General features: G+C 49.6%; 7 protein-coding genes across 7 annotated transcripts; 3 read left to right on the forward strand and 4 right to left on the reverse strand.

Annotated features, from left to right (window-relative positions):
• Positions 1 to 318: 318 nt before the first annotated feature.
• On the forward strand, positions 319 to 2,005 carry N7455_012152 (MCT family MFS transporter; the record flags this gene model as incomplete). The annotated part of the gene is made up of 2 exons (XM_040957291.2): positions 319 to 652; positions 710 to 2,005. The coding sequence occupies exons 1-2, from the start codon at positions 434 to 436 to the stop codon at positions 2,003 to 2,005; spliced, it is 1,515 nt and encodes a 504-aa protein (XP_040812282.1). The 5' UTR covers positions 319 to 433.
• A 133-nt stretch (positions 2,006 to 2,138) lies between these two features.
• N7455_012153 (exosome catalytic subunit DIS3) lies at positions 2,139 to 5,417 on the reverse strand (the record flags this gene model as incomplete). The annotated part of the gene is given in 3 exon segments (XM_040957274.2): positions 2,139 to 5,038; positions 5,089 to 5,322; positions 5,333 to 5,417. 3 exon segments carry the CDS (start codon positions 5,415 to 5,417, stop codon positions 2,139 to 2,141), a joined length of 3,219 nt encoding a protein of 1,072 aa, XP_040812321.2.
• A 117-nt stretch (positions 5,418 to 5,534) lies between these two features.
• N7455_012154 (carbon-nitrogen hydrolase family protein) lies at positions 5,535 to 6,635 on the forward strand. The gene is made up of 5 exons (XM_040957353.2): positions 5,535 to 5,548; positions 5,606 to 5,698; positions 5,755 to 6,038; positions 6,102 to 6,180; positions 6,254 to 6,635. The coding sequence occupies exons 1-5, from the start codon at positions 5,537 to 5,539 to the stop codon at positions 6,608 to 6,610; spliced, it is 825 nt and encodes a 274-aa protein (XP_040812335.2). The 5' UTR covers positions 5,535 to 5,536; the 3' UTR covers positions 6,611 to 6,635.
• Positions 6,636 to 6,920: 285 nt separating this feature from the next.
• On the reverse strand, positions 6,921 to 7,764 carry N7455_012155 (uncharacterized protein). Its single transcript, XM_040957339.2, has 2 exons — positions 7,345 to 7,764; positions 6,921 to 7,259 (listed from the first exon to the last, which is right to left on the reverse strand). The coding sequence occupies exons 1-2, from the start codon at positions 7,602 to 7,604 to the stop codon at positions 7,175 to 7,177; spliced, it is 345 nt and encodes a 114-aa protein (XP_040812254.1). The 5' UTR covers positions 7,605 to 7,764; the 3' UTR covers positions 6,921 to 7,174.
• Positions 7,765 to 8,167: 403 nt separating this feature from the next.
• Positions 8,168 to 13,426, forward strand: N7455_012156 (bifunctional ATP-dependent DNA helicase/ssDNA endodeoxyribonuclease DNA2; the record flags this gene model as incomplete). The annotated part of the gene is made up of 5 exons (XM_040957286.2): positions 8,168 to 9,787; positions 9,847 to 9,942; positions 9,999 to 10,493; positions 10,557 to 10,818; positions 10,893 to 13,426. The coding sequence occupies 5 exons, from the start codon at positions 8,168 to 8,170 to the stop codon at positions 13,424 to 13,426; spliced, it is 5,007 nt and encodes a 1,668-aa protein (XP_040812297.2).
• Positions 13,427 to 13,518: 92 nt separating this feature from the next.
• N7455_012157 (uncharacterized protein) lies at positions 13,519 to 15,021 on the reverse strand (the record flags this gene model as incomplete). Its single annotated transcript, XM_065606824.1, is given in 6 exon segments — positions 13,519 to 13,635; positions 13,649 to 13,900; positions 13,953 to 14,178; positions 14,238 to 14,358; positions 14,408 to 14,793; positions 14,849 to 15,021. The coding sequence occupies 6 exon segments, from the start codon at positions 15,019 to 15,021 to the stop codon at positions 13,519 to 13,521; spliced, it is 1,275 nt and encodes a 424-aa protein (XP_065459990.1).
• A 1,347-nt stretch (positions 15,022 to 16,368) lies between these two features.
• N7455_012158 (uncharacterized protein) lies at positions 16,369 to 19,165 on the reverse strand (the record flags this gene model as incomplete). The annotated part of the gene is made up of 2 exons (XM_040957258.2): positions 16,369 to 18,941; positions 18,997 to 19,165. 2 exons carry the CDS (start codon positions 19,163 to 19,165, stop codon positions 16,369 to 16,371), a joined length of 2,742 nt encoding a protein of 913 aa, XP_040812296.2.
• Positions 19,166 to 19,403: the final 238 nt, after the last annotated feature.

Raw genomic sequence — 19,403 nt, forward strand, 5'->3', positions numbered from 1 at the left:
GACTGGACTCTCTCCGCATCGGCTTCTCGGCACAAGAATACCCCCACAGCCAAGTAGCGCTGATACCTCGACTGAGAACTGCACAGTTACGCAGATAGCTGTATATCAGCTTCTTTGATTGGTCAAATATCGCCGAATAGAAATAATAAACCACAAGATCCTGGCCATCTTTCCTCTATACGAACAATGTTCCTTCCATGGTTGGATTCGGCATTCAGTCCGATAGTCCGATTAGTCCGATGACCCCAATTATTACCAATTGATAATCTGATCGAAATCTAGTCCCTTTTTTTGTTAGCGTGATAACTTAAGTCTCTTGCTTCTTTTCACTACAAAGTACATACCTCCATGTCGTGATGAAAACGGCAACCGGTTTCGGTCTTATAAGGAGCTCATAAAATTAACAACAAGCTGGGCTTGTATCTGAGCTACCATGGCAGATAATGTGCCAATTGATATCATCCGTTCCCACCAAGACGATATAGACCGAGAGAGCGCAAAACAGGAACAGAAGTTGCATCCAGAGTCGGCACCACTTGACGTCGACGAAGATGAAAAATATAAGCGCGATGTCGCCCCGGATGGTGGCTATGGCTGGGTCTGTGTCGCCTGTGTTTTCTGGATCAATGCGCATACATGGGGTATCAATAGCGTGAGTCACATATCATCGCCTTTTCACTACCATCTTACTAACAGGCCTAATATCTAGAGCTACGGAGTCTTTCTGAGCTATTACCTCTCAAACGATGTATTCCCCAACACATCTGCTCTATCGTACGCCTTCACAGGCGGCTTGAGTATCTCTTGTGCCCTCCTGGTGGCCCCATTAGCCACCCACATGATCCACAAATGGGGTGTACGATTTGTACTCAACCTGGGCGTCTTCTTCGAAACTCTCTCTTTAATAGGGTCCTCATTCGCGACCCAGAAATGGCACATCTTCCTTAGCCAAGGTGTCTGTTTCGGCTGGGGCATGGGCTTCCTCTTCGTGGGTAGCGTCGGCATCACCCCGCAATGGTTTGACAAGCACCGCGGAGTAGCGATGGGCATTAATGCGGCCGGATCTGGTCTCGGCGGCCTGATCTACTCCCTCGCAGTGGGCGCAATTATCCCGCGTTACGGGTTGGGCTGGGCCTTCCGCATTTTGGGTATCATTTCCTGCGTCGTGAACCTGGTCTGCTGTAACTTGCTTCGGGATCGCAATAAGGCCGTCGGTAGTAGATTCACGGCTTTCCATCTGCCCCTCCTACGTCGTCCGGAGTTTTTGCTCTTCCTCGGGTGGGGTGTGTTCAGTATGCTCGGCTATGTGGCACTGTTGTTCAGCGTTGCCAACTTCGCTCTCTCAGTCGGTCTCTCGTCGCACCAGGGGAGTATTGTCTCAGCGCTGCTCAACCTCGGCCAGGGTCTCGGCCGTCCGTTTGTTGGCATGTTCAGTGACCGACTTGGTCGCATTAATATTGCCACTTTCCTCACTTTCCTCTGCGGTCTATTCTGTCTCGCCATCTGGACTTCTGCTGACAGTATGGGTGTGGTATGCTTCTTCGCTGTTTTGGTTGGCACTGTCGCAGGCACGTATTGGGCTACTGTTTCTCCCGTTCTGGCGGAGATTATTGGTATCAGAGACCTTCCTTCCGGCTTGAGCATTACCTGGCTCACGCTTGTTGCTCCTTGCACTGTCTCTGAGGCTATCGCGCTTCAGCTCCGCAGTCATGATATTGATGGCGGGACTTCATACCTGCGCGTTCAGTTATTTACTGGATTCATGTATTTTGGTGCTTCCTTATGTTTGTGGGTCGTCCGTGGTTGGAAAGTTGGCGAGTTGGAGCGTGTTCAGGGACGCCGTGATTCTGTCCAGCCTGGCCCATTGACTGGAACTCATGGTGGAAACGAGAAGCAAGACCGCCCTACGGCTATTCCACCGGCCTTGGAAGCCACTGGAACAGATGCTCCGTTGTGGGCCCCGGTCAGCTTGGTTCGCAGAATGATTACTTTGAAAAAGGTTTAAATATAATTGCATAGCGCAGAGCACCGATATGGCAGACAAAATGAACATACAAAAATAGACAATCGTCTGTCATTCATTTGATTTGAACGCCGTTTTAACACTAGATCTAATCTACATGGATGTAGTTTTTGCTTCATGCCTCCGTAACCAGAATCCGGACCCTTCTCTTTCCGGCACCACGACCCTCTTCCTTGACGGAGCTGACATTGACACGGACCTTTTGGAAGAGTTCAACAGTCACGCTGCGTTCCTTCTCGGGGTGACCCTTCTCTTCCACGCGAAGGGTGTATTCCTCGCTATCAAACTCCGTGGTGCGATGAGGAGCCAGCTCCCGTCTCTCGGCGACAGAACGAGCTCCAGATTCACCGGGCAGGACGAAGTCCTCCAGGCGAACGACACCTTCAATACCGAAGCGGGGTACGAAAATGACAACACCGTTCTCGAACACGCGCATGATGTATCCTTCTTCTTCAATACCCGCATCAACACCGTCGGCGGCCATCTTCTCTCCACGGGCCTTGAGAGCCTGACCGACGTAGTATTCAATACTAGCGCGGCCGGCATGCTGTGCATTGCGGTGACGGACGTTGATGTTGCGGCAGATGTCTTCCAGCTTGTTGCGGGTGCTGACACCCTCGATGACTGCGTGTCCATCCTCGCCTTCATACCCAATGGCAGAAGCCAATTGGCGGTGAACCATCAGATCGGCATATCGTCGAATGGGCGAAGTGAAGTGGGTGTAGATAGGTGAGGCGAGACCGTAGTGACGGAATTCGGATTCGGCAAAGGCGCCCGCGCAGAAGTATTCGGCAGAGGTCATGCAACGGGTCGCCAAGATACGGACCAGGGTGTTGAAGAATGGGTTCTTCGGGTCAACGCAGCGGTCCAAGGAATCAGCCAGAGCTCGCGAGCTGGAGACATCAAGCTCCATGTTCCGCTTCTTAGAGAGTTGGTTTTGGAGGTCCTCGAAATTCTGAGGCGGGGGAGTGGCGTGGCGACGCAGCAAGGCCGTCTGAGAAAAGGACTCGTAGACCTTCGAACCAACAGTGATGTTGGCGAGAAGCATGAACTCCTCGACCAAGCTATTAGTGTCAAGCATAGCCTTAGTCTTGACGTCCGTCAATGGATCGCCCACTTCGTCACCCTCAGACTCAATGCGGACTTCCGGGGAGGCAAGGTTCAAGGCACCAGCGTCCATACGCTTCTGACGGAGAACCTTGGAGAATTTCAAGAGGGTGCGCATGCTTTCGGTCAGCTCGTCCTGTTGTGATTTGTCGTCAATGCGTAATTGAGCTTGTTCGTAGCTGAATGCTTCCCGGGAGCGAATGACCGACTTGGTGAAATTTGAAGACACTATCTCGGCATCAGGTGTAATCTCCCATAGAACCGAGAAAGCATATCGTTCAACATAGGGCTTGAGAGAGCACAGGTCTGTACCAAGAAGATGCGGGAGCATGTCGATACGCTTATCGACTAGGTAAACAGTGGTTCCGCGAACACTGGCCTCGAGGTCCATAGGGTTGTTGGGCTTGACGAAATGCGACACATCTGCAATGTGGACACCAACCTCAAAGTTTCCATTTGGCAGAAGACGCGCGTGAAGGGCGTCGTCAATATCTTGACAGCCAGGTGGATCGATACTGCAAATAAGCAAGTCTCGAAGATCTTTCCGGCCGTTCCAGCCCTTGTCTTCCTTCGAGACAGGGACCTTCCAATCATGCCCTTCAGATGGAAGGCAGTCCAGCACAGATTTCGGGAACGGCTTGTACTGCACGTCATATTCAAGCAATAGAGCCTCGGTTTCGGCGCCCTTGGTCTCGAGCTCTCCCAGAGACCGAATGAAGTGACCGGTAGGGTATCTCGAATCGCGGTCCCAAGAATCGATGGTGACAAGGATACGCTGACCGAGAATCTCGCTTGCCTGTCTTGTGCGTACTCTGATCTTCGGGATACGCTTATCCATAGGCAGTAAGAAAACGTTTTGTTGCCGTCTGCCAGAGGCCTGTGAGCCAGTAGAATTCGAGTCAACGTGACCAACGTATTGACGCCAGCTGCGCTTGATCACACCAACAACCTTGGCAGTAGGTTGTGGCTTGCCATCCGAGTTCTTGCCGTGGGCCTTTTTGACTTCTTCCTGGAGAGCTTTGCGTTCTCTGTCCGTTACCACAGCCTCGGTCTCCTCGGTATCAGGATTATCATTACGGGTCACGGCCTCCTCATCCACAATCTTAGTCGAAGGGCTCTTCCACTGGTCCTTTGGCAGTACTTCGACCACGACAGAATCGCCTGCAATAGCGCGATTACTGTTATCACGGCCCAAAATGAGAAGAGGTTTATCGAAAGCCGCAGTCTTGACGGAGGCTTCCAGGTAGTTGTAAGGAGAAACATTGAACACTCCTTGGTGCAATGTTCCGGCTCGCAGGCCAGTCGTGAGTTTTGACATTGAGAAGTATTCTGGGTAGAATAATTCCCCGCGAGCTGTTTCTTTGGCATCTCGCGCATCCTTTGACTCGCTGATCATATCCAGCAACATTTCGGATCCCTCCAAACCGGAGACATAGTCGGATAGCGACAAGGCCGCCACATTTTCTTCCTTGCATTTCCGAAGGTTCTCCTTGTCATCAGTTATGACCACAATTGCTGGAATCGCCTTCTCTTTCTTTCCCTTCTTCGCTGATTGTTGCAGGTGGGAACAGTACCAGCTTGCTACCAGGCGCACAGCGCGATCGTTCCTGTCGTTGATTGTTTCCTCCGGACCTCTCCGAACATGAGTCTCTCGGCGGAACTCATTGAAGAATAGGTAGAAGCGCTTTTCGTCTGACTTGACGAGGGCCAGAAGACGGTTGTAAAGTGGCAGTGATCGGTTTCTCAATTCCTCGAGGACGGTTTGGAGGACAATCACATCGTAAAAGGCCCCAGTGTGCTCGAAAAGATCCATTCCATTAAGCAGCGCATTTGTATCTGGAACAAGGTAGTGGCCTCGCGGGAATGCTGTTGTGCCGGCGGGGCGATCGGATAGGATGAACGGCGCAACTGTTTCGCATTAGCAACTTGCCTGACCATCGCCATGATAAGTTCCTTACTGTTTCCATTGGCATCAGCCGGCGCGATCGTCGGGCATTGCGAGCAGAGCTTAGAAGAGCAAGGAATATCTTCTCTCAAATAGAGCTCGCGGACAATCTTTTGCACCTTTCCACTTTTTGTGGACCTAACGAAGACCTTGCTGGTAACATTTGCAGCCTGCGGGTTGGCAGACAAGTCTCTCCTTAAACTCTTCATTGCGACGATAGGATTCCACCGTCTAGCAGTTGCTGAATCTGTCAAAACCTGTGTCTCTTGTGAAAGATCCGAGGTGAGAGTCTTGGCGGGAAGAAAGGTTATCGCTGATTATCGCGATAACTAGCTGAGTCATCATACGGGCTCGTCACTTTGGGGTCAAAAGATGCCATTCGATTGCTATAACAAAGTACTTTCTCGGTCCTTTTTGAAAGTCTTTTTTAGGCTCCTTTCAGACTCTGAAATTTAGTAACTATGGTTTTAGCGGTATGCGCACCATCCATCAGGCGTGAACCACACGGCTAACAATCTGCTTTGATATAGGCCGTGGGGCAGCTATGTTCGACTAGCAGCATAACTTCGAATCTAGCTCAGTGCAAGGTGTTGGTTCGAAAGGCTGCTGCAGCAGGTGCCAAGGTAATATTATATGTATTCTATTGCCAACTCTCTGATAGACAGCTCATATATGTTAGGTGCTGTTTCTTCCAGAGGCATCGGACTATATCGCATCCTCGGCAGAGCAATCTTATTCACTCGCCCAATCTGAAGAGAGGACTAGCTTTGTATCATCTCTACAGAGAGATGCCGAAGAACAGAACATCCACATCAGTGTTGGAATTCATGAAGTAGCTTCTGAAACCAGGCTGAAGAATTTATTGATTTGGATCGATGATAAGGGAGCTATTACCCAAACCTACCAGAAAGTCCATCTGTTTGACGTTGATATCAAAGACGGACCTGTACTCAAGGAGAGCGCGTAAGATGGGTCCACTTAAGATCCGATAGTTGACTTATAATTCGCTAACCTTGAACTGCATAGGAGCGTCCAGCCGGGGCAACAAATTCCAAAGCCATTTGATACCCCCATAGGGCGTGTTGGTCTAAGCATTTGTTTTGACGTAAGTACAGTTCATGTTGGCATTACATCGAGCATCAGCCGGTTCAACGTCTTACTCATGCTGGATTATCTAGTTGCGTTTCCCAGAGATCAGCCTGGCATTGAGACGGCAGAATGCTGAAATCATCACCTACCCATCAGCATTCACTGTTCCGACGGGCAAGGCCCACTGGGAGCCTTTGCTCCGAGCAAGAGCTATTGAGACCCAGTCATACGTGATTGCAGCGGCGCAGGCAGGCCCCCATAATGAGAAGAGGCGAAGCTACGGTCATTCTATTATCGTCAACCCATGGGGTGAGGTGGTAGCAAAGCTGGGAGATGAGCACCAGGAACCACAAATTGCGACAGCTGATATTGACCTGGATCTTGTGGCGAAGATTAGGCGTGAAATGCCGTTGCTCCGGAGAAATGATCTATATCCAGAGATTTGAGACCCTATGTGAATATGTGAACAGCGAGGCGAAAGCCAGTCAGCCTCTTTTTTTTTCCCAGTACATTTTTCGAATAGTCTATGAGATATCCCTGGTCCCTGGTTATACATAGCAAAGTCGATGGTTAATTTCACCAATTAGGTCTTTTCCCGCCCCTTCCTGCTATGAGACTGCGAAGAGGCCAAAAGATCCATAAAAAAGAGACCTCTAAAAGACATCTAAAACGACTACCAAAAACACTTACCAAAAAGATGTCACAAGGCCGCATATGCAACCGACTATTCTTATCAACTTTCATGCCGTTAACTTGGATCATTTCATGATCTACTCAGTGCGAATTATAAGCATTTTGTTGCGACCGGAGCACCTATAACCAACATGACGGAAAGAAACTTCGAAAAGTGTAACGTGATACAACAAGGAACAAACGAAAATAGATGAGCATGCAAAAAAAAACCTGTCTAAGAACGAGACCGGAACATCATATCTGCCGTCGCAGGTAGTACAGGCATAAATCGAAATAGTCCCTCTTTGATCTCTATGTACAGTGTACAAATTTGGCGTTTATTTCTTGACCTTGTCGGGGTCCTCAAGGATTCCCTCAGCTTCGAGTCTCCGTCGGGCCTCTTCGAGAGCCCATGTTTGTATACTATCGCAATTGTCAGTATTCCAGTTGTGCGAGGGGCATAGACGCCAATATTGAGGCGTTAGGTCTAGATATGAGTTATACGTACGAAGTATCAGGCTTGAAGACGTATGCGACACCAGCGACCAAAAAGCTTCCAATGAATCCGTAGTACCAAATGTTCTCCCAGCCTTCCTTCTCGTACTTCTGGCCGGGCTTGACACCGAACAGCCAGCCGGTGGGAGGATCATAGTGGTCACCGTGGTCCGCGGCACGGAGACTGGATCGGGTAGAGAATGCCTGGGTGTTTTGAGGCTGGCGAAGCAGGCAGCGCGCCCGGAGGATGTGCGACAATGGCCGGGCAGTCATCTTGAAGATGGGGGTGAAGGAGGGTTGAGGCCGATCGAAGAAACACTGGCGTGCGAGGAAATTGGTGAGGGTCACAAGGGACAGAGTATCCTCGTAAATTCAAGTGGCAAGGACGGTCTCAATTGATATGTTGCCTCTTGTAGGAGAGTGGAGGGGTGCTTCGGCGGGTTGATGTTGAAGCCGTAAAAGGCCGGGAAGCTGTCCAGTTATCGCGCTAGTCTACTTTGGGCAATTTTCTTGTCCGCTTTCACACCTGACAATTTAGGCAGAACTACTCTCCTGCCTTGGAAAATAGGTGTCAGCACTACACACGCGACGCGTTCTTATCACGTCTGGCCCTCCCCCCATGCGGCCAACAGGGCGCTGGAGTCGCCATTCGTTTCATCCTTCCATATGCACGAACATCCAAAGGAATTGAACCGGTAAATACCATCTTTTAATTGGTATGTTTCATCTCAAATCCCCAACATATCCCCGTTTCTGACATTGTCCTGCTCCAGCTTCCCGCGGAATGTATCATTACCAATTTTGAACGCGTCATTGGATATTTCCAAATCGAAGCAATGGCCACGAACAATACATACCCCATATCCTCAAACTCACGAACAAAATTGAACGCTTTTCGCTTCCAAGAAGGTGAGGTCATTCACGAAGGCGTCAACCCGAAAGACAAGACGAAATCAGTTAATGGGAGCAAAGAACTCGAAAACTCGGGCCCCAACGGTGTGGCAGAGCTGATGCAGGCCTCTTGTGACAGAGGATGCCCTCCACCGAGCGAAGCTAAAGCACCGGAAGCTCAAGCACAAGAATCAAAGCCGATTAAAGAATGCCCTCAGACTCCAGGAAACAGGATACCTCTGGCAGATTTGATCAGCAACGCCGAGGATTCGTTTGATCCCGCGCCAGGCCCGGAGGTGACGCCAGTCGAGCATGTCATCTGGCAGCATGTGCCTGCCAGCTCGAACCCAGACACCTCGTCCCAGACGCCAGCGGGTCGTCGCAGGAAGCGCCGACACAGTTCTTCACCTGCTGGCTCTCCCTCGAACGGGAATAAGAAAAGGGTGCAAAAAGAACCCCTTGATCTTCATTCAATACAGGCCCTCTTCAAGACACCGCAGCATGATATGGCTGCTGAATTGTGGAATAACTACATGGATAAAAACATGGTCGATGGCCCGGATGATCTTCCACCGCCACGGTTCGCAAATCTTCTTTCCTCGTCGCCCCAGACACCGGGCTCAGGCAGAACAAGTCGAGACTCGTCAGGGCTGAGACGTGCGATTAGCTGCACTACCGATTTCCCCACCTCTCGAACAAAACGACGACGAGTCAATAGGCTAGATGTTGGTCCCAGTCGCGGCATTCAACGAACTAGCAGCAATGTCGAATCTGGGAGACCCAATTCCTCAAGGATCAACTATCTTATGGAGAAGATTGAGAAAAGTATACACATGGCCCCTGCCGATGTGGGTCCACCTGGGTCGTCGCCTCTGCGCCAACATATGGATGCGCGAAGATGTCGATCGTCTTCGCCCACGAAGGACCGTGGGCTTCACAAGGCCGACGAAGAAACCACAGAATCCCCATCTGCTGTACTGCTTGAGAAAGTAAGACCTGGAACACTACCTGTTCTTGAAGAGTCATCCTCCGAGTTCGGAGACGATGATCTTGATCAAGGTCTGATGGACCTGGCCGATCCCTCAGAGGATCCCTTCATTGAGCCGGCACATGCATCTAATGAGTTTGCTTCTCTGGGATCTTCTGGCTGGGCTGCCCTCGACGCAGAAAATTCTCGCTCATGGCAGCCCAAAAAGAAGTCAATGCTCGACAGCAAACCTTCCATACCCATACCCCATAACACTACGACTAACGAAACAAAACGCGATGAATTCGATGACTTTGAAGATGAATATGACGATCTGCCTGACAACTTGCAGGAAATACTTGCAAAATGTGACACAAATCCCGTTCCGGTCAATTCATCGAAGCCAACAACCACTGGGCCATCTTTGCAAAAGCCAAATGATGTGAATGTCCCGGTGAATGGCAGTATGCATAGCAAACCCCCAACCGCCGCACCTGTCAAACCTGAGATGGTATCATCGGATGATGAGTTTGATGATGATTTTGATTTGGAGGCCATCGAGCAAACTATGAAGCAAGCAGATGAAGGAGGGCCTTATGTTAGTCACTCTTAGTCGGTTAATTTCTAGATATATGCTAAGACAGTCAAAACAAATAGAACCTAAAAGGTCGACAAGCTATCAAACGTTACCAGATCGTTGACATCACGAAGAGCACATATGTTACTCTGAAAGGACGTACTCAGCCAGAGCAGGTCAGATACTTTGCACTTGCCCCGGATATAGTCCCGTCCGCTGACTTTAAGTACAGGTCTTGCTAGTTGAAGACGAGAAGACCCGACAACGCAAGGTTATTATTTTGCGAGATTCATGGTTTGACACTCCCTGCAGCAAGGACTCGTATATCCATCTGGTCGGGGACTTCAACGCAGCCGGCCAATGCGTTGTGGATAATTTGAACCATATGATCATCCTTCATCCCGACCATCTCATTTCTGCTACAGTCGTCGCAGACTCGATAGACTGCCAGCGACGAGCTGTCCTTCAAGATCGAGTCAAAGTCATTGCCGCACTCGAGCGACCGCAAGCCTTCGGAGTGTTTTTCCACGAAGTCTTTCAAGAAGCCCTCAAAGCGAACCAATGGGATATGGAGTCATTGAAGACATTGGTCGAAACTATCATGGGCAGACACATTGAGGAGCTGTACTCGATCCAAATGAGTATCCCTGAAGCTGTTGAATATCTCATGAGCAGGATGCCTGCTGTTCTCGACTGGGCAGATGCTTTCTTGCATGTCAAGCCACAGGTATGTCTCACGGCCGATGAAGGCTTCTTTCGGCCACGAATCCTTGCTAATCAAGATCAATAGTCCAAGTCTATGGTTGAAGACCGCAATAGCTCTAAGATGAACTTGAGTATTAACAAACTGCTTGAGGTCGAGGAGCACATCTGGTCGCCAATGTATGGCCTCAAAGGTAACATCGATGCGACGGTACAAGTTACTTGTCGTGAAGATAAAATGGAGAAGAACCTGGTGGTTCCGCTGGAGCTCAAGACTGGACGAAGGGATACAAACCAGTCACACAGGGCTCAAACAGCTCTCTACACTCTACTCCTGTCGGACCGTTATGGTAAGTGATGAGATGTTCTTTCAAGCCCCCGATCCTTTTTCGGCTAGTTGACCAGTTGCTAAAACCTGTTGCAGATCTCGATGTTACATTTGGGCTTCTCTACTACCTTGAGTTAACAAAAACACTCAGTATCCGTGGGATTCGACACGAACTGCTCCAGATGATCCAGGTGCGCAATCACCTGGCTGGCTATATTCGTGAAAGGCAGCAGCTTCCACCGATGTTGAAGAAAGCTCGTCAATGTATTCGATGCTATGCTAAGACCCCTTGCCTCATCTATCACAAGCTCTCCGAGGATGGCGATGGCGAAACCAGCGCACTTGGCGAAGATTTCGATGCAGCTGTCGGCCATCTGAACAACGGTGATCGGGACTTCTTCCGTAAATGGGATGAACTTCTGACTAAAGAAGAGGGTAATCTTGTGAAGTTCCGGCGAGAGCTTTGGACATTGCTGAGCAGCGAGCGAGAAGCCCTGGGCCGATGCTTCGGGGATGTCGTTATCGATCCTCATTCTGTGTATGAGGAGAACACTGGGACAAAGATAAATCGCTACCAGTATACGTTCGTCAAAAGGCAAGCGCCTCCTGGTTTCTCCTTTGCTGAGTCTCAAATATCTGTCGGTGAACCGATTGTCATTTCGGATGAAAAAGGCCATTTTGCTCTCGCCAATGGATACGTGGTACATACTAGTTCATCACACATCAAGGTTGGCGTGGACCGGAAACTTCACAATGCACGATCAAAGACGGCTGGGTTCGATGCAGTCACAAATCAGTCTTTCAGGGGAATCATGGAGGTTGGAAAAGAAGAGCCTGCTGCTCTCGAAAACCCAGGTGAACAGCTCGTTTACCGGATCGACAAAGACGAGTTTAGCAACGGCATGGCCATTGTTCGAAACAACCTCATCTGCATGATGGATAAAGACTTGTTCCAAGCGAGACAGCTTCGACGCCTTATTGTTGAGGGGCAAGCTCCCGCCTTCAAGACGGCATCATCTTCATACACGATCTCCGATCCTGGCAACCTCAACGTGGATCAAAGACAAGCCATTGATAAAGTGATGAGTGCCAAAGACTATGCTCTTGTCCTCGGAATGCCTGGGACTGGAAAAACCACAACCATCGCCCATATTATTAGAGCCCTTGTCGCACAAGGCAAGAGTGTTCTTCTTACATCTTACACCCACACTGCAGTTGATAACATTCTGTTGAAGATTCGAGACGACAACATTCGTGTGCTGCGTATAGGTGCAACCGCCAAAATCCATCCAGATGTTCAGGAATTTGCCGATCTTGCCGCAATCCCGAAATCAACCATTGAAGAACTCAAGGATTCATACGAAAAGCCGCAGGTCGTTGCCACTACATGCCTCGGAGTCAACCATAACATTTTTAACCAACGCATCTTTGACTATTGTATTGTCGACGAGGCATCACAGATCACACTCCCAGTCTGTCTCGGCCCGATTCGTATGGCAAGGACTTTTATCCTCGTCGGTGATCACTACCAATTGCCACCGCTTGTGCAGAATAAAGCGGCCCAGGAAGGAGGACTTGATATCAGTCTCTTCAAACTACTCTCGGATGCACAACCGGATTCGGTTGTCAACCTAGAGCACCAGTACCGCATGTGTGAGGAAATTATGTTACTTTCCAATACTCTGATCTATTCGGGCCGTCTCAAATGCGGCACGCCGCAGGTAGCAGCCCGATCTTTGGATATACCCAACATTAACGCCCTCGATAAATTCCATGTCGAGGACTTGAGCCATGCCCCGTCAGAGTCACAACGAGAAATCTGCCCGGGTACCCCCAGTAGCCCCTGCTGGCTCCGAGACTTACTGACGCCATCCGCAAAAACACGCCTGGTCAACACCGATCCCATCGGCCCTGCAGCCCTCGAGATAGCACAGGGAAATCGAGTCGTGAATCACATGGAGGTCTTCCTCTGCTCACAACTTGTGGAGTCATTCATTGCCTCTGGTATCCCCGCGCGCAACATTGGTGTGATCACTTTCTACCGCAGTCAACTCTCGCTCCTTCGCCAGAGCCTGCGACGCTACACCCCGGATCTAGAAATGCACACTACAGACAAGTTCCAAGGTCGCGACAAAGAGGTCATTATCCTGAGCTGCGTGCGCAGTAACGCCGAAAACAACGTCGGCGAGCTCCTACGCGACTGGCGCCGTGTCAACGTCGCCTTCACCCGTGCCCAAACCAAGCTCCTAGTTGTCGGCAGCAGATCCACTCTCCGTGATGGTAACGAGCTCCTTTGCAAGTACGTTCGTCTGATGGAAAGCAAAGGCTGGGTTTATAACTTGCCTAGCGGGGCGATAGACAAGCATTTCTTCCCTTCTTGTACCACACAGTCGCAACTCATGTCTCCGGGTGCGGTCTTGGCGCCTGGTTCTATCAAGGGTAAAGGCAACAGCAAGAACCAATCGCCCTCTTCCCATTCTACCCGTGAACCACTGAGCCCACTAGGCTCCCGACAGCCAGCGTCCGGCCTTCGAAGGCCTTCAAAGACAGGTGCAAAGTTGTTCAACGGTACCAATGTAGTCGGGAATCGGCCCATCCTACGAGACATAGTGAATGATTTGACGGGCTAGCATACCGTGTTTCAATCCGAGTCCTTGTTTCCGTTCATATTTGTCTTCAGGAATCCGAGTACGAAGTCGAACAGAATAATAAATTGATGTATTCATTCATTAGGAATCTCAGACTTCAAATTATAAACCATGTCACTCATAAACAATCCGGGAATTTTGGGAGCAAACTTTTTTGCCTTGATAGTAGATAGCAAAATCAGTGGAAGCCCCTGATGGTCATACCTTAATCTCATAAGCCAGATCCTTATACGCTCCACTTTGGCTAAATTGGGACTTAAGATCATTGTAGTTAATGCCCTTTGTGCTCCAGGAGACGTTGCAAATCCCAGTGACAGTATCATCAAGTTGATGGGGTGGATTTTCATTGTCGCACTGGTAGATTATGTCGGTGATAGTGCCTTTAATGCTGTTACCATCGTCGAAGGATTCGTAAAAGCCATATCGAATGGGATCCACTTTTGAAACATCTTGCCCCTAAATCTCGTAGTCAGTAGTCGGAAGGTAAAATAGTTGTTGATCCTCGCACCTTGTATAGATACCACTGCATTTGATTACGAGCCATCCACACGCCTGTCACTCGGTCACGGTACTTGTCTTTTTGTTTGTGCACCCCTTCTTCGAATTCCACTGACATTGTCACGCCCAGACTTTGCCTTGCAATTGTTGAGCCGATGCTGAGTGTGCTGTGGGCAGCACCGCGTGGTCCATCAATGAAACCCTTGAAAACCGCCCCGCGACAGATGGCAGTGCGACTAGAAAGATCCAGTGGTTAGATACCAAATTCCAACGGGAGGTATAGGGGCCTGCTTACGGTCTCGTGTTGGGGTTCGTGTCGTCGGATTGTATCACCTTCAGATTCTGGTGTTTATATCTGCTCTCAAGTGCTGAAATAGATCGGGGCTTGTGTCGAATCCGCCAACCAGAACAATTCCCTGGAGACAATGAGCATCATGGCACCGGTGGGAGAGGAGGTTTACTTACTTTTACTGACAGCTCTTTGTTCAACATGCTCCCCTCGGGCCTTCAGAATCATTTCAAGGGTATGGTTCCACAGAAGCTTCAAACAATCTATCACCAAGTCCTGGGCCGTCTTACCCTCTTCGCGAACCTTTTTCTTCGCGCGAAGAAAGAACTCAGAGGAGCGGATATCTTCCGGAGTGTCTTCGTCTTTCAAAAGAAGGAGCTTGAACCAGCTGATAGGGTCTGCATCTTTGGGAATTCCGTATCCCCAGAATTTGTTGCCGTACTCGTAGAACATCTCCGTGGTGACTTTACCTTCTTCTTGGAGGCTGTCCGGCCACTCGGTGACGAGGTTAATGCTCTTGCGCGGGAAGTCGTATAGTGTTGCCCAAGCGACACCCGAGTACCTTGGACGTGGTGAGTTTTGTAGCAAATGCAAAGAGTAAAATGGTAGACCTACACGTAGTCCCAAAATCAATTGCGATCACCATAAGATGTTCATTGTCACTTAAGTCCAATGATTCCATATGGCCAGTTTCAAAATCAGAATCAGAATCGAGGGACAAGACATCATCGGTCGTTTTAGACCGCATTTCCCGATTGTAGGATTTCTTGTGACGCAAAGGAAGATTCATTTTGTGTAGGGACAATCTTAGAGAATGGCTTGAATGAATGAGTAAAAGATGGAAATGTTCACAGTTGCGCCGTATATGACTTCAGAGATTATATAGCTCCCAAGAAACCCTTACAGGATTTTAAGCTCCATGTCCCTTAACTTTTAAGTCAGGCGTGGTTTCATCATCTTTATCCCGAACGCCTCTAGAAATGAGATGTTGTCTCCAAAGCCGCTACTACCGCCTCTGTTTAATTCCAATAGGTCTGCAACCCAATACCAACACCATGGTATTGGTTCTTGATCCATACCCACCCTAGCTGACTCTGTATGCACGGCTTGTACGAAGTGGTTATAGCTGCGTATCTACTCCCTACACAGGATGAGTTACCCCGGCTTTACTCGGCGAAGCACCCAGGTGAGTTGGTGGCGGCTTATTATCACCTGCTAACCGCCCAGTGTTCGTGTGTTGATTCTAAAATTGCATTAGGTGCATAACTTACAAAATGCCTCCTATTTTTAGCTTATAATATTTTCTATATGTAGTAATTCTGTCTTGGCAGGGTTCATTTTATTGAGCCAACTCCATTGGTCTACGCTTGGGGGCACCGACAGCCTCACCTCACCGAGATCAAGCATGAACCGACTCGAAAATTCATTCCCATTTTTATAAATTCAATGATGATCTTCTCAATCTTGTGATTTGATGCGATTCACCAAAAATCTAGTGATTGCGCGCTCCGCCTCTTTTAAATCAGACAGCGGTTATTACAAGACGACATCGCGAATGTTGCACTTAGGTCGATCGGTTGTTATACTTACCAAAAGATGTAGGTGCTTACAAGGAAATATTGAATCCGTAAGTTCTTCGGAATCGAACCTTCTTGTATTGTCTGATGATCATTTCCGTCACATTGAGTAGGCAGAAGTAGGTAACTATACACTTTAGACAAAATCAATAGTTACTTGACTATCGTGAAGGCGATTGAGATAGGCAATAGGCAAGGTCCCAGTAGTAGTCCAAAGCCTAATTAAGGAATTACCGGGCTGGTAAACAAAGAAATGCCGCGTTGACCGCGCCAGTACCTCTTTGATAGGACAATAGGCAATCTACAGTAGGAATTGATAATTGAAAAAAATTGGATTCATGTAGGCTACAATCCATGTGTACCTACTGCAACACCGTGATCAGAATCCTCCTCATGAACAAATCCCTCAAAGTTTGAAATACACATCACAAAACCCGCAAAGACCTCCTCCTCAACATCCTCCGCTATTTCTCCTTCTCAACGACATCCGTCATTTCATCATGATCCTTTGAAAAAAGAGGTCCAAGGCTCTGCCAGAAAAACACCATCTCCGTCCGATCCTACTTCCGAGAGGTTCGTGCCTTTTTCGCCTGAGGTCCGTTCAAGTAGGTTCGGTCACCATTGGGGCTAATACTCCAGCGCGCATGATTGTTTGGGTTGGCCACAAAGTCGGTAGGCACAATGTTCTCCATAAACTGGAAGCTTCTCTTCTTGGGCGATGCGGGAGAAAGGGAAGAAACAGACTGCATGTGCTCCTTGGTAGGGGTGGAATAAATCCCCTGCATTTGCGTGGTGGGTTGCTGCGTGGTGGGCTGCTGAACTCGCTGAGCTACTGCGGTTTGGAGATTCTGAGTTTGGTACATCATAGACTGCATGCGCTCCTTGGTAGTGATAGGTAAAACTCCCTGCATCTGTTGAGTGGGTTGCTGAGCCGCTGAAGTCTGAAGTTGCTGGGTTTGTTGCATTGCAGACTGCATGCGCCCCTCGGGGGGAGTGAGAAAGTCTGCCTGCATTTGTTGGGTAGGCTGCTGAACTTGTTGAGCCGCTGCAACTTGGAATTGCTGGGGTTGTTGCATCATGAACTGCATGTGCTCCTTGGGAGGAGTAGAATAAATCCCCTGCATCTGTTGAGTGGGTTGCTGAACTTGCTGAGCCGCTGAAGTTTGAAGTTGCTGAGTTTGTTGCATCATGGAGTGCATGCTCTCCTTGGTAGGGGTGGAATAAACTCCCTGAATTTGGTGGGTGGGCTGCTGAACTCGCTCGGCCGCTGGAGTTTGGAATCGCTGTGGCTGTTGCATCACCGACTGCATGCGCTCATTGGGAGAAGTCGGAAAAGCTGCTTGCATTTGCTGAGTGGGCTGCTGAACTTGCTGAGCCGTTGCAACTTGGAATTGCTGGGGTTGTTGCATCATAGACTGCATGCGCTCCTTAGGGGGAGTGGGATAAACCGTTTGAATTTGTTGGATAGGCTGCTGGACTCGCTGAGCCGATGGAGTTTGGAATCGCTGGGGCTGTTGCATCATAAACTGTTGGGTAGATTGCTGAACTTGCTGGCCCGCTGCGGCTTGAAGTTGCTGGGTTTGGTGCATCACGAACTGCGTGCTCTCCTTAGTAGAGGTGGAATAAACTCCCTGAACTGGTTGGGTAGGCTGCTGAACTTGCTGAGCCGCTGCAACTTGGAATTGCTGGGGCTGTTGCATCACAGACTGCATACTCTCGTTATGAGAAGTGGAAAAACCACCTTGCATTTGTTGGGTGGGCTGCTGGACTCGCTGAGCTGCTGGAGTTTGGGATCGCTGGGGCTGTTGCATCATGAACTGTTGGGTAGATTGCTGAACTTGCTGGCCCGCTGCGGCTTGAGGTTGCTGGGTTTGGTGCATCACGGACTGCGTGCTCTCCTTGGTAGGGGTGGAATAAACTCCCTGGATTAGTTGAGTCGGCTGCTGGGCTCGCTGACCTGCTGGGGTTTGGGATTTCTGGCGTTGTTGTTGCATTGAACGCAGTTTTAGTTGCTGTTGCTGATACCGGAATTGACGGACTTGCGCTCTGTGCTGGTTAATCTTTTGACCGCACTGATTAAGCTGCTGCTCGTTGATCTGACACTGCTGTTGGTGGAGCTGGAGCTGCTGTTCATCTCCGGGCTGCTGTTGTTTAAAAAGAGCTCGCTGTTGTTGAAGTTGGCGCCATTCAATACGAATATGCTCCTCTTGATCTCGGAGACGCTGTTCGATTTGAAGCTGCTTCTGCTGGCTGGGATCTCCCGCTGTCTTGTGAGCGTCCCCAATCACCGGGGTCACCGAGGCAGGGACAGGAGTCATCGAAGTAGGGAAACGGCTCATTGGGGCAGGCATTGGTGTCGTCGGGAAAGGCGCAATCTTCTGAGGTGGTGTAACTGGGGCTACAGTTGCCTTTCCCTTCGCCTTGCGTGGAGTGCTTTGCGCCTTTGCCTTCTTCTGCTTTTTGTGTAGCTCGTCATCCTGTTTGTTCTTGGGGACCCGCTTGGCCTTCTGCTTGGGTGGTCGCTTAGCAGGCTGAGGGCGCGATTTTCCTTGTGGCAAGTCAAAGACCTTGACCGTTCCAATTGCTGTACCGGTAGTATGAGTGACTTGGACGGCTGGATCAACACAGGCGATGTGGCTGATAGAAGGGTTCACTTGGGTAACCGGGGCACCAGTGGCGGGAGTGACTGGAGCAGCTGGATCAATGACAATGGGAGCGCGTTCGGTGACTCCAGTAGCAACTTCGGTGACTGCAGCGAGTTGGGTGACTGGAGCAGCAGTGACAGGAGCAGTAGTGACAGGGGCGACTTTAACGGCTTTATCAATGGTGACCGGAGCCTTTTGAGTGGCGGGAGCATCAGCAGTGGGAGTAAGTTGAGCGACTGCCATGGGAGGACCCAAGTCGGCGTTTTCGAGATCATTGAGGGTATCCAGTGGATAGACTGTGCTCGACTGGTTGGTGCAAGTGTTGGGTGGAGTCACATCATCGATCACGATGGGAGCAGACGATTCAGGGTCAAGTTCCAGGTGATCCAAGGTCGCTGGGCCAACGACAGGGTTTAAACCGAATTCAACAAAGGCCTTGTCGAAATCAGAGCCAGGAGCCTCATCGGGGTCTCCTTCGAAGTAATATCCTAGGGACACAGGTCAGTTCGGCCCGATAGTCCTAAAAGAAGCAGATGTAATTACCATTGGCACGAGCAAGTTCCCAGATGGACATGCAGGAACCATCTTTGCGGTAAATTGACTTGGGGATCTCCCATTCGTCGAGACCCAAGAGAGCCTTCTGGGGATCTTCGTCATGAGGCACCGCGGCAATTGCGTCGGTGAAGAAGTGGGTGGGTCCAGGAGACGCCATAACGAATGATGAGATGAATATGAATGATGGAATGGATGTGAATGACAGTACAGCTGATAGAGTCGTGGAGTCAAGGAAGGTACAGAAACATAGAAGTTGATAAAAACAAAAGATGAACGAAGGGTGTCAATTGCTCGAGTGGAAGGCTCGACGAGCAAAGACTAAGGAACAGCTAATTGTATTTTGTAGTGAATGAATGATATTGGATGAATGGGTAAGATGGTGCAAGTATGGGGAA

The sequence above is a fragment of the Penicillium solitum genome (genome assembly GCF_028829755.1).
Source record: "Penicillium solitum strain IBT 25940 chromosome Unknown utg000009l_segment0_segment0, whole genome shotgun sequence".
Classification (NCBI taxonomy): Eukaryota; Fungi; Ascomycota; class Eurotiomycetes; order Eurotiales; family Aspergillaceae; genus Penicillium; species Penicillium solitum.

Coding starts and splice junctions, on each gene's coding strand:
- N7455_012155 (XM_040957339.2), bottom strand. CDS start 7,604: ATGACTGCCCGGCCATTGTCGCACATCCTCCGGGCGCGCTGCCTGCTT. Junction 7,260..7,344: donor GTCTTCAAGCCTGATACTTC/GTACGTATAACT, acceptor CAATTGCGATAG/TATACAAACATGGGCTCTCG.
- N7455_012154 (XM_040957353.2), top strand. Junction 5,699..5,754: donor CTGCTGCAGCAGGTGCCAAG/GTAATATTATAT, acceptor CATATATGTTAG/GTGCTGTTTCTTCCAGAGGC. Junction 6,039..6,101: donor CCTGTACTCAAGGAGAGCGC/GTAAGATGGGTC, acceptor TGAACTGCATAG/GAGCGTCCAGCCGGGGCAAC.